Source organism: Eupeodes corollae, chromosome 3 (assembly GCF_945859685.1).
Source record: "Eupeodes corollae chromosome 3, idEupCoro1.1, whole genome shotgun sequence".
NCBI classification, from domain to species: domain Eukaryota; kingdom Metazoa; phylum Arthropoda; class Insecta; order Diptera; family Syrphidae; genus Eupeodes; species Eupeodes corollae.
Window position 1 is genome coordinate 139,378,355 of NC_079149.1, and position 14,340 is coordinate 139,392,694.

At 34.8% G+C, this 14,340-nt stretch overlaps 1 protein-coding gene across 2 annotated transcripts in view; it reads right to left on the minus strand.

Moving 5' to 3' along the window:
* The window catches only part of LOC129949411 (muscle-specific protein 300 kDa), a 116,945-nt gene extending 103,801 nt beyond the window's left edge, over nt 1-13,144 (minus strand). The window contains exons 1-2 of one of the 2 annotated variants that reach the window (XM_056060851.1): nt 12,978-13,144; nt 10,128-11,112 (exon numbers count right to left, since the gene is read on the minus strand). In XM_056060851.1, coding sequence (XP_055916826.1) covers nt 10,128-10,950 — 823 coding nt within the window. In that variant the 5' untranslated portion in view covers nt 10,951-11,112; nt 12,978-13,144. The remainder of the gene's footprint in view (nt 1-10,127; nt 11,113-12,977) is intronic. The other variant, XM_056060852.1, reaches the window with a different exon arrangement.
* Between the last annotated feature and the right edge of the window lie 1,196 nt (nt 13,145-14,340).

The window sequence follows — 14,340 nt, forward strand, 5'->3', positions numbered from 1 at the left end:
CAAAGATGGCTTCTTCTGGATCTATTTGCGCTGTCCTGAGTACGTCTCTGTTCTCTTCAGTTCTTTGGAGTTTAAGACACGGAAGGTCATTATCGTTTTTTTTTCTGAATATCTTGTTGATTTTGGGGAACATACTAGGGTCACTCGAATTAACTGACCGGATCTTGCGGTCCCAGTACTTGTTAATTGATACCCTGTAGTTCTCCTTAATCAACAGATTGACATTTTTTATTGACGACTTCAGTGTCCTAACCTCCAAGTCGTGTGGGTCTGTAAGTCGTCTATACAAGTTTTTGAGTCTTGTCAGTAAGCCACTCTTGTGCTTTCGCAGTGCGTCAATTGTCGCGTTTCTGTAAGCGTCCATTTGGTCCCGTTCTCTATACTTTGGGATTGTCCGTTCCATCGTTCGTTTTATTGTTTCGTCCATCTGTTGTAAGTGTTGGTCAATTTCTGTATTTGTCAGGTTTCTGTTGTTTGGTGGGGCTATGTCACTCGAACGAAGTTCTCTCGCTAAGGCGTTGGTGAAACGAGGCCAACGCATCTTACTGTAATTGTAAGAGTGCGTTGCAACGTATTCCTCCAACTCCACGCGTTCGTTCGGAATCTGCATTACAGCAGCCAGTCCGCAGTGATCACTGTCGTACTCGACTGTCTGTAAGCAGTTTCGAGGGTGATTACCCGCTTTGTCTGTTACTGTCAGTCTAGTGTCGTACAGCAAAAGATCCAGAAAGGAGCCGCTTCTTGGATACGATGGCCTATCAGTAGCCAGCAGGTCGACGCCATATTCAACGATGGAAAGATTCATCAAATTAAAAAGATGATTACCTCTGGGATTACTATTTTGATTTCCCCAATCTTCATGTTTTGCGTTCAAATCACCGGCCAAGATGAAATAGTTTTCTTCCAAGCTCAGTTTAAGTTCTCTAAAAACAATCTCGAGTTCTGATGCAAAGTAAGTGACCTGCGGAGCTCCAGCCGCATAAGCCGCAATCATATACATCCGCTTCCCTTGAGAGAGAGAGACGCATACGACGCAAACTTCTAGCGTCTTGAGCTTTCGCAATTCATTGTTGTATATGACTTTATAATTAATGCCTTTTCGTATAAAGAGAGCGACACCGCCCCCTTGAGTGGAGTCGGGCCGGTCTCTTCTTACGATATTGTAATTTTTATGAGTCAATTTGTGTTTGTGGTTTAGCTTAGTTTCGCTAGCCATAAACACATCGGGACTGTAGTCTTTCAACAATTGGAACATATTGGCTCTTCGTTCAATCCTAATCAGTGAATTTACATTCACAGCTAGGACTTTTAGGCGCGTCTCCGGCAGCGCGCCCATTATGGTCTAAATTACGCCAGGCCAGGCAACAAAGAGTAGAGATGATCTACCCTTTTGCCTTGCTCCTTTATCTGACTTTGCAGTCCTGTTAGTTGACCTTGAATGCTCAACAACAAGGCTACAATGTCAGGCTGCACCTCTGGTGCCTTAGGCACAGGGGCCTTGGGGGCAACCGTTGGTGGAGCTTGTCTCGTATTCCCATTCCCTGACACCATTTGGGCGTAAGAGAATTTGGGATCCACGAATTTTTGTGTTGGAGCCTGTCGACTTTTTTCGGCTTTTTGACTGGCCTGTTTGTGTTTCATTTGTTGGACCTTAGGGCAACCCCTATAGTTAGCGGGGTGCCCTTGGTTTCCACAAAGGACACACTTGAGCAGGGTCAAATCCTCAACCCGCTCATTCCCCAGCTTGCACTCTCATTCTTTGTGGGTTTCTCCGCACCTCACACAACGCAACTGCATATTGCAGTTGGCATTGGCATGGCCAAACCTCTGGCACTTCGTACATTGTAGAATGTCGTCGTGCCTTTTTAATGTCTCCCAGCGTACAGCTTGATTGTCGAGAGATACGATTCTCTCGACACTATTCAAACTGCTTTGGGGCGATAATGTTACGAGAAACATTGGCAGCCTATAACCCCCTCGTCTTGACTTCACCGTAGTGAAAGGCTTGACCCCGATAAAATCGAGATCGTCACTGGCTTTTTGGCGGAGCTCAGCTAAGAGCTCCTCCGGTTCCGTGCAGGAACTTATGCCCTTCAGAAGGACCGTCTTGAATTTTTCGCTCTTAGGCGTATAGCTGAAGAACTCAGCTGTGGCCTCTTTTAGCAACTCTTTAACTAACTTGTATTCGGCCAGTGAGAAGCACTGGACCGAATAATTCTTTTCTTTTTCGTTTAGAATTTTAATGAGAAATTTGCCCTTAGTGGCCGACTTACATACCTGTTTAATGTCCTGTATGTCAACCTTATGGGTCCTTATTGGTGGTATTTTTTCTTTGTTAGGCTGTGGTTGTTTCTGGTGTTGCTGCTGCTGTTGCTGCTTCTGCGGCTTTTGTTGCTGTTTCTGCTGCTGCTGCTGCCTTGCTTGTAGCTCTTGTTGTTGCTGCTGCTTGGCCTTACTCGAGGTAGATGGGCCCTCCTTCATTGAGCCTGTCACTGCTGGTAAAGCCTTAATTTTTTGCTCCGCTCCAGTGATTTTGGTAGCGGGCTTTGGTTGTTGCTGCTGTGGTTGTTGTTTTTGTTGCCTTGTATCAGGCTTTTTTTGCTTTGCCTGTTGCTGCTGTTGTTGTTGTAGGAGCCGTTGTGCTTGTTTGTCCTCCTTCTCAGCTGCCTCTTTTTGTCGGCGCGCTTCAATTTTGTTTCTTAGTGCACTGAGAAGGGGCTCCATCTCCTCCTTCAGCTTTTTTAGCTGGTCCTCGTAGGCATCTATTTGCTGCTTTTTTGCCTGCAGCACTTGTGCCAGCTCCGCTTCATCGGCTTCGTTGTCGTTGGGGGCTTCAGGCACCTCCATCTCCCTTTCTTTAGGCTGCTCTGGCGGCGCTAGGCTTGCGAACCTATTTTTATTTTTAGGCGACCTATAGTGCCCCTCTCCACCTTCGGAGACGTAGTCGATGTCACCGTCTGACGACTCGCTTTGTGACGTCATCTCTTTTTGTTTTTTTTCAGTCCAACGCACTAACCATCATGCCACGGGTACTACATATTTAGGTATAGTTCTTTGAATTAATTATCAAAGCTATGGCTGTAGAATGAAGATCATTGAAAATTCTATTCTATGATTCTGTGAAGCGGTTCTAAGCTCCTTTCTCAAAATGTACATTTGATAAGTTCTTCTCTACGGCACGACTGGGTCGCACGAACTTGCTCCTGTATGCAAAGAGTCTGTTTAAAAAAGTACCTATTTAAGATTTAAAAATATACCTGTTTAATAAGTTTGTCTTGAAAGATATAAATGTCATTTGATTTGTCAAAAATTTTCATCCCAAGACACAACTCATCCTATCACATTTCATCCCGGAAATGAACAATACTTGTAAGCATACTTAACGAAAACAATTGTTTGTGTATTCAACTAGTACGTTCAAAGCTTCCTTTGGATAGCTTTATTTTAGTTTCATATTAGAAGAACCAGGATGGAAAATAAATTATCTAAAGATAAGAAAGAGGCAGAACATGTTATGTATAAATTGTAAACGATCGTAGGTGTCTAGAACGGAAAAGGAATATTTCATTGGCGTGCTCAGCTTTATGCAGATAGATAGATAAAGCCATGTTTATGATGATAATGAAGGAATGCTATTGGTGGTAGAAGGTGCTTACTACAATCCAATCACATTCCTTCTTTCCTTCAAGTTTTCAGCTTAAACATGGAGTTATTACGTTCAGTTTATTTTATTCGTTAAATTTTGAAAAGAAATAATCATACAAACAAGTACAAGAAATTACTATTCATGTGTTGTTTACAGTCAGGCTCTTATCCGTTTTGGATTTTAGTTATGAAGTGACACGTAAGCAATAGTTGTAGACGTAGAGGTTGTACGTAACACCTATACAAGTATAATGTATATACATACGTTGAAAAAGGGATTATAATATAAAATACATATACTCTTTCTGGCCCGATTCTTAAACTTTTACTAAGTATTTATTCGTTTATATAGGCGAAGGCAAGTAATATATATGAAAGAATAATATTTTAAAGTCATCAAAGGTACCAAGATAATACTTCTTGATAGGACCTTAAAAATAGATTGTTGATTAAATATGTCATATTCGTTAATCCGATGCAGTGGCGCTACACGGTCATAGTTAGTATTTACAATAGTTATAGTTATAAAAATAGATAAATGTGCACCAAATGCATTGATTTTGATAAAAGATAGGAATGTAATTAATTTTTTTTTTCAAAATAATGCGCTCATGCACAGGATTTGATATGGTGAGATGGGAGAGGGTTACATTTAACACAGCTAAAGAAATTAAAAAAAAAACTATCTTAAGATTCAAAATTTTACCTGAAAAATAACTTTGTCTTCAAAAATTTAAATGCCATTTTATTGATAATAAAAACTCTAGATTTTTCTTTTTTTTTTTGAAAATCGTTAGAGCGGTTTTTTTTAATTAATTTTGTATATATAAAAGTTTTTAATTACGTTCCAAAAATATTTTTGGTATGCAGTTGTTTAGTGATCATAAATATACGCTCTACATTTGAATTTGAAAAAAAAATTCAATATTTTTTTAAAAATCCAAACAATACAAAATTGCACTTTTGATAAGCATATATTGTTAAAGCAATATAAGAGCTTATTCAAAAAAAAGTATTGAAATCAGTTCATAAGTTGTTGAGAAAACTAAAAAACAAAATAACGGTTCTTTGAGTGGTACCTTTCCTGAGCAATACAAAAATATGTTTTTCTGTTTAAAAGAAGGCAAGTTAAAAAATAAAATTTTACAGAAAATTTTGTTTCTAAGAAAATTTGAATTATCATTTTTTGACCAAAAAATTGTATGGGGGCCACTGTTAGTTTTGATCTTAACAAAAAATGAAAAAAAAAAAACCCTAACGTGAATCTGCTCAAAACCATAACTTCCAAGTTTGAACTCAATCAACCCAATGGTTTAGGCTGTAGGACCGTGGAAAGACAGACAAAACAGAACGGACGGAATCGCCATCGACTTCTCTACCATCGTAATATCATATTCTATTAAAATCTCGAGTTCGAAATTTTGCACTTGCCATATAGTTCCTTTATGTCGCAAGTAAAAAGAGGAATTTAGACTAGACTAGAATTCATTATTTTTATGTACATACTTCGTACTGTACTTTATTCTTTACTTTACTTGCATTTACATGCATACATAATATTATGTAAATTGAACATTCAAAATGGAAACAACAACAACTACGTGATCTAGGGATCAAACATAATTTTTGAAACCACGAGACAAATTGTATAGGTACTTTTTATTACCCAACTAAGATTATTTAGATCATTTGACTACCACCTTTTTAAGCGAAGGGTTCGATTGTTATAGCATCAAGCTACTGTATCAACAAAATGTACATAATGCGTTTAGAAATATCATACAAATATTTTGTGGTTAAATTGCTAGTGGTTTGGTCGAAACTAGATCTAGACATAAATACTTAACATTATTGTTACGATACGATAGTACCCCAAGCATTAACAACTGAAAAACACGTTGAAGCACGTGATTTCAAACAAATTTAAAATAATTATCAAGGAAATTATTAATAAGCTATAGCGTGGCAGACTTTGCAAGCCGATAATATTAAACTGGATAATAATTTCAAATTCGAGTGCACTAAATTAGATTTTTGATACCTCAAGATTTCACAATAAATATTCAGTTCAGTGATAAAATAAAAATTGTTTTAATTCCCATTTTTATTTTGTGTATGTACAAAACTTTTTTTTAGTTCATTTACCAACTTACGATAGTCGCGTCTAAGTTAATTGGATTATTTATAAATTTTGTTCTTACATCTTAAAAGAAATGGATTCCTAGAAGGAAAACATGTTTTGTAAAAGCTATTTGCATATTATTTACAAATTTTATCAAAAAAATAGGGAAGCATCCGTCATAAAGTAAATATATGAAATAACTCCAAACTGTCCATTTTAAACCTAAAATAACTAAGAAAATCAAACGTTTTATTACAGCATATAATACACTAGCGGCCCGTCCCGGCTTCGCACAGGTAGACATAAATAGGTACAGATATTTAAGTTATAAGCATGCTAATTAAAACGACCATGAATCACTAAATTAGAAAAAAAAATTGTATGCTAACCTTAAGCCTCCCTGTACACAACGTTGGCTGTGGTATTTGTAGGTGGCAACAAAACGTATTGATTTTCAGGAGATCCTACTCGTGAAAGTGCCACATACAGTTGCCCGTGGGAAAAGCACTCTTTCCTTAAGTCGATACCAAATATGGAATAAGTTCGTCCCTGGGATTTATTTTTTGTTACGGCAAAGAATATTTTTAAAGGGAACTGTAACCTTTTAAAAGATATGGGCAAATCACTTGGTATCATGGCGTCCGCGGAACATATGCGAGCTGATCGGCCGCGGGACCCGTAATGATAGTTGCTACAATCACATTGTCTCTTAGTTATTTGATCAATAGTCTTGTACCATTACACATATTGGGAGTGCTTAAACTTCTTAAAACCATAACAGGCGTACCTAATTTTATTTAAGTGTGATTCATAATACTAAAACTAAGTAGCTCTGAAAAGAACTTTTTAAGTGAAGCATAAAAATGTGTTAAAAAACTCTAAATTTTCAATGTCGATTGCGTCCACTGCGTAAGGGGCCGACCGCATGGCTTCCTAGTTCATAATGGTGCACCCCCTTCTCCCTCACTGCCCCTCTCGACGAGTTAATTACACCATGCGCTGCATGGCGGCCGCAGCCGGCAAGTATTTTATTCTACTTTCATGATATCTTTTAAATGGAATGTCCGATTTAAATAATTCAAAAAGTAATCATCAGGTATTGAGACAGTTCAAATAAATTATTTATTTGGATACAAATTTATAAATGGTATGGATAACGCATTCTGATTTTGATCGGCATTTCTATCAATTTGTTAAATGTAAAAAAGTAGTTATAGTGACGTAACTACAGTAGTTAGACATATATTCTCGCGAAGTTTTTTGTAGATATTGATATGTTCTATTATTGTGCAACATCTTTTTATCCTATCATTAATACTCTTCGCAGCGTATGCGATGAAAGACATTGTATGGCTTATTTTTGAACACCTTCAGTTGGTTTTAATAGAAATTTCTAAAGATTTCTAGTACTAAATATAGCCTATGTTACTCAGTTATAATGTAGCTTTCTAATGAAAAAAGAATTACTAAAATCGGTCCAGTACTTTTTGAGTTTATTCGTTACATACAAAAATACAAATCTTTCCTCTTTATAATAAATGCTTACAATTTTTATATTCATATAAACGGTGATTTTTTAAGAGCTTGAGAACTTTTTAAAAAAAAAAAACGCATAAAATTTGCAAAATCTCATCGATTCTTTATTTGAAACGTTAGATTGGTCCATGACATTTACTTTTTAAAGATAATTTCATTTAAATGTTGACCGCGGCTGCGTCTTAGGTGGTCCATTCGGAAAGTCCAATTTTGGGTAACTTTTTCGAGCATTTCGGCCGGAATAGCCCGAATTTCTTCGGAAATGTTGTCTTCCAAAGCTGGAATAGTTGCTGGCTTATTTGTGTAGACTTGACGTAGCCCCACAAAAAATAGTCTAAAGGCGTCAAATCGCATGATCTTGGTGGCCAACTTACCGGTCCATTCCTTGAGATGAATTGTTCTCCGAAGTTTTCCCTCAAAATGGCCATAGAATCGCGAGCTGTGTGGCATGTAGCGCCATCTTGTTGAAACCACATGTCAACCAAGTTCAGTTCTTCCATTTTTGGCAACAAAAAGTTTGTTAGCATTGAACGATAGCGATCGCCATTCACCGTAACGTTGCGTCCAACAGCATCTTTGAAAAAATACGGTCCAATGATTCCACCAGCGTACAAACCACACCAAACAGTGCATTTTTCGGGATGCATGGGTAGTTCTTGAACGGCTTCTGGTTGCTCTTCACTCCAAATGCGGCAATTTTGCTTATTTACGTAGCCATTCATCCAGAAATGAGCCTCATCGCTGAACAAAATTTGTCGATAAAAAAGCGGATTTTTTGCCAACTTTTCTAGGGCCCATTCACTGAAAATTCGACGTTGTGGCAGATCGTTCGGCTTCAGTTCTTGCACGAGCTGTATTTTATACGGTTTTACACCAAGATATTTGCGTAAAATCTTCCATGTGGTCGAATAACACAAACCCAATTGCTGCGAACGGCGACGAATCGACATTTCACGGTCTTCAGCAACACTCTCAGAAACAGACGCAATATTCTCTTCTGTACGCACTGTACGCATTCGTGTGGTTGGTTTAATGTCCAATAAAGTAAACTGAGTGCGAAACTTGGTCACAATCGCATTAATTGTTTGCTCACTTGGTCGATTATGTAGACCATAAATCGGACGTAAAGCGCGAAACACATTTCGAACCGAAAACTGATTTTGGTAATAAAATTCAATGATTTGCAAGCGTTGCTCGTTAGTAAGTCTATTCATGATGAAATGTCAAAGCATACTGAGCATCTTTCTCTTTGACACCATGTCTGAAATCCCGCGTGATCTGTCAAATACTAATGCATGAAAATCCTAACCTCAAAAAAATCACCCTTTACATGTATTTATATACACATCCATGCACTATGTTAATATTTCTGGCTATAAGCTCAAGTTAATTTAAAAAAAGTAAATAAACAAAAAAGATTAAAATAGATTTTTGATTTTAAATAAACATTAGATGTATTATGTACTAAAGGTACATACAATAGATACATCCATACTTTTTTAATTATACAGACTCTGTGATTCAGAAGGTACTTAATTTGCTTCTATTTATATAGAAGCAAGCACAATTCCACATAAAAATAAATCAGAGCGGCGACGCTAAACATGCACTGTTTAGAAATTCAAACGAAGCATTGAATTCGTTCTTGAAAAATGATTTAGATACATAAATTATGTTAAGAAAATATGAGTTCTTTGAACTCATCCCAAATTGCCGATAACTTTGCACAAAACAGCTTGTAAATAATTTTATTAAACGTGGAGTGTCAACCCATGAAGGGATTTAGGTCAATGGAAATGTCGCGTCTGTCGGTATGTAGTTATTATCAAAATTGTGAATGCGAAGGGCAAAAAAGCATGACAAACATAACAAGGGTACTATTGCAATTTTTGAATGTGATTATTTGGAAGCGGAAACGGGGCTAAGAAATGAGGAAATTTAGCCTAATATCGGAAGACAATGAGAACCACAATTTTGAAAAACAACAAGATTTGAATTTAAAAATTTGAAAAATAAAGGTTCTAGTTCACTAGCCAAGATTCCACTAAGATCCAAAGTACAAACCTATGAGGGGGTAAAAACCATATGTTTGTGTATTTTATATGTTTGTTTACTTTTAAAAAACTGTAACAAAGAGTTTTAAATTGATCTATGTATGTATGTATGTACTTAAAAATATAAATTAATGTTGTTGACTTTTAGTAGTTAAAAATGGATATATTATGTAAGCGTTCAATGCGATCTTATGTGGAAAAATTGGAAATAAGTCAGCACAGATAGATATCTACCTTTTTTCCGTTTTTCTTGCAACTTGAAATTTTGATTTACATATTTTGTTAATATTAATTTTCGGCATTTCTTGTGAATAAAATTCTCTCTACTAGAAATGCCGAAAATTAATATTAACAAAATAAATCAATGTAAAAACTCTAACTAATCCATACAAAAATCAGTCAAGTATACACAATTTGGTTATGATTATTAATCAAATATAAAAAATTATATTTTATCTTTATACATATGTACATATATAAATCCTAACATTTCAATAAAAAATTTTAACAATAGTAATTAAGATCTATAAAACTTTTTTTACACTTTAGGATGCTGCGTAGAATTAGTCCAAGTGAAATAAGAGCACTTTACAAAAGTAAAATGTGGCCAATTTGCAGCAGTTTGTCTTGTCCTTTAATTATATAAAATTCAATTCCGAAAATTATGAAAATTTAACATAAGTACGGACGGTTAGGGTTTTAAAAATAAAATTTAATTTGTTGTGTACATAAATAATTTTACAAACATTTTAAACAAATAATTATCTTACCTTGCAACTGCAGGATAGTCAATTGGTATTCCGCTAATTTCTCGTCTATATAGTCCTGTGATTGGTTAGCAATTATCTCGGCTGTGGACGGGCCTTGTTCCTCCTCGTCATCATAAATAACATAAGATTTAGGTTGCGGAGGTTCCAATGGCACGCCAACATATTCGAATTGAGATCTCGTTGAATGCTGATCGTACAAAGATGGAGGAGGTTGGTTATTATACAAAAACTCTTGTGGAACTTGGCACACTACTGGCGAGGGAGTTGGCGAAAGTTGAAATGAACTTACACCATGCACATAGTCATGTGCTTGGTTATTCGGAGTTGATGCATTGTACATTGGTCGAAATGGTCTTGGACCATTTACGCTTGAAAATGTTGGAGGTGATGGGCAGACCTTTGCAGATGATGTGGAATAGAAGTTGGGCGATGATGGATACGAAGGAGCCTGGTATGGCTGAGGCGATTGAGTATCATTCGAAAATTGCTGCGGTACGCGGTATGGCCATTGGGGTCTTGGGTGTGGAATACTTGTTACACATCGCGATCCACGAAGTCCACCGACATTTTGGGGTCCTGGTGACATTGTCTGCATTCTACCTACTGGAGGGCTATTTGCAGAATTCATCATTTGAGCTGGAGATTGTATGGACGATCTTCGCGGACCAGATATTATTGGTGGTGGAGATGGTGCCACTGGAGTCCAGGGTGATGGTGGTCGATACATAAATGAAGGAGATGGTGTTGCTGCATTAGTGGCTCGGGGATTCCAACCTCCTCGTCCACTTCCTCCATATGGAGGCTGTGGATGTTGTCCAGACATTTTTCGATACAAAAATTAACTATACTCTTCTCCTGATAACACTGATTTATATATTTTCTTATAGAATTTTGAATTTTATTTATATAAGTTTTTATATTTATAATCTTTTAATTTGATATATTACTTAGGAGCGATATTGAACATTTCGATTAAAACACAAACCTGCAACAAAAAAAAAAAACGATCAAACCGACGATGACGTAGAGATCAAAATCTGCTTAATTTAAAAGTTTATTTTCGCGCCAGATATAAATAGGAACTCGACCAAGAGAATGTGGGTTCTTCACTTTGAGTACCTTCAAATTCACTATCTATTAATTTGTTTTTTGTGCCAATTTTTGTCACCCCTAATGACTTAAAAAATGTAAAAAGTCTTCTGAGGAAAAATGTCATTGAAATCAATCGTCATCTTCTATTGAACAATGTGTAGACAAGAGCAAGTAATGTACTTTAACATCTTGCCAAGACAAATCATTGCTTCTTAAAGACTATTTGTGGGTATGACAATTTGAACTTTTTGTTTAAATGAACAGAAACTGTGCGGTATGGCGCCGTGTCAATCTTTCACAAAAATTAAATAGATTTGAATGCCCGGGATGGTAATGAGTAAGTGTACTATTTTTTGTCAACAATTTTGCGCCGGGTGGATTGAATAAATGCGAAGAAAATTGGTAATTTTAATACACAGAAATATTTTCTTGAATATTTGAATGTTTCTTGATATGGAAAAATAAGTATGTACATACAAATTTACGTAAAAAGTAGAGTTTTAGCGAAACATAAATGTAAGTTGTACATTTTATGCATTCATAACTCTAAAGTACCTGCATGTTTTATTTATTTATTTTAACCAAGAAATATTGACAAAACGAAACAACAATCAACAATTTAAAAATATTTAAATAAGCAATAACTTAGGTTTCAATGATCTCTTTAAAGTTCAAAATGCATGTATAAGTAGGGAGTTGAAAGATTTGTTTCACTTTTTTAAAATATTTTTTTCAAAATTATAAATTATGAAAACAAATTATACCTTTGGAAAATTTTTAAAAGGTATGTGTTGCTTCAATTAATAAGCAATACAAATTTTAAACTAAAAAGGTTTAAATGTTTTGGAAAACAAAAATGCTTACACTGTCTGATGAAATAAAAAAATATTTTCACTGATGACTGAATGAAAAAGAAGAAAAGAAATAAAACCATGTGCTAAAGTTCCAGATCTTTTCGTTCTAATTTAATCATACTCGTCAGAATTATTTTGAATGAAAGCTATATGAGTTTAATTAAAAATATAATTTATTATTTTTTCTTATTAAAAAATGGCACAAGAAACTAAACGCATAGTCAATAGTCATTCGTGAAAGTAGAATGAACCCATCAACAAATTCTCTTGATTCAAGCATTTCTCCACACAGATATTCTTCCTTTTCCATCCAAAAATAGAATTTATCTCATTGTAAAGTTAAAATAAAAATTATACACATTATATACAAATTTGAAAGTAAGTATGTGGCCTTATGAGTTGCACATTATGTTCACTGGGGTACGATGTATCTGCGTGTCTATCACAGTAAACGGTTTTTTAGCTCACTACTTTTTCAGCTGGGATTTCATTTTTCGAAATTACTTTTCACTTTTTCCAAAAATGTTTTTTTTTCACAACACGCACAATCTTAGTATTTTCATATATAAATTGCATGCACTTGTATATGTGTGAGCATCGCGAGGTTTTCAAAAATAGAAATGAACTCAGTTCGTTAAACTTGGAAAATATACTTTTCTCGAATAAAATTTAAACGGTTATTTTCTTGATTGAATACGAGTAAAGGTAAGATCGCATACATTTTATTAATTATTCAGCTTTAATTATTACACAGACATGAGTTAAATGGCTATTTCCGAATGGTTTTATATTTTAATATTGGTACATATATGCAAATAATAAAATAATTTAGGAAAAGCATGTAGTTATGTAATTAGGTAGGTATACTGAAACGTGAAAATCGGATATAATCTTAAAAACCAACACAAACTTTGCGGAGGAATAATATTTTCAAACGTTGAGCAAGTTTTAAATTTTATCGACTTTAAAAGTACCGTTGCACTATACAACAATGCTTTTTTTATTACAGGTTTAAAAATGAAATGAAATAAAAGAAGAGAATAAAACGATCTGTCTGATGGGTACGAGAACAACACTCGACGAGAACGAAACACTTACTGAATTTTAAATCGAATATTTCAAAAAGAAAGATTCATTTGAACTTTTCAAAAATCAGATTTGAGTTTTCGAAATTTATTGAGCCAAAAAGCGATTTGTGCGCATGCTAAAGTGATTCAAACGAATCCGTGTTCTCTTAGCATTTTTATGTTTTGAAATCCCCAAACAAAACACGTTTTCATTTCCTGCTCTCACATCCTGTCTTATTCTTAAGAAAAAGTAAACAATAATTATTATAGACATTGTTAGAGGAAAAAGTGTTTTGTTGTCGATAATTCTCTTTTGTTTTTTGAAACACATGGCAATAGTGTCACCAATAACTATTTTTACTGCAAAACTTATAGTTCTTAAATACTCTAGTTGTATGCTAGCGAGAATGTAATAAAACATTTTCGAATACAAATATTATATTCGTGATGTAAACATTTTATGTATACAAGTGGCTGTTTATAATGCTAAAATATTAAATATATATTGTAACGCAAACCGAACTACTTATGATAGTAAATAAAACCAGCAACATTAGTATGGACGATTTTACCATTAGACTTTTTTGGGCAGACTTACTGGACTTACTTCTTACTCTTTCAAAAAAAAAGAAAAAAATGTCTTACTCACTTCTCTGTCTCTTCTTAAACATCAACTAATATCGATATGGAATAATGTGTCAACGATTTGTTTTTTTTTTGTAATTATTACTAATTCATTGGTTATGACAACAAAACAACAAGCATTAATTGAGAACTCACTTTCCTAACGACATTAATATTATTCACATTGTGTGTTTTATTTATTGGTCAATTGTTTCCGACGATATGGTAGTTATTGAATTTGGCAATATTAAGAAAGAAATATTTTATTTTTTAAATGATTCGTCTTGTCTTTGGTTTACCTAGAAGTGTTCCGTTAGAGATAACGCATAATTAAAAGATGACTTTGTTTAAAACAATATTTAATTGGGACAACATTATCTAGAGAGATCCAATGTCAGAAATACTCCATTGCAGAGTTGGTAAATTTCGGCTGTCAATTCAGTTTGCCTTAAAAATATAGATCACTTAACATGAGGAATAATCTAAAATGCATCATTTCCATTTTTAGTGCAAAAGATTCAACAGACTTTTAAGAAAAAATTCTCTCGCCAATGATTTTTTTATCGGTCTTAGTTT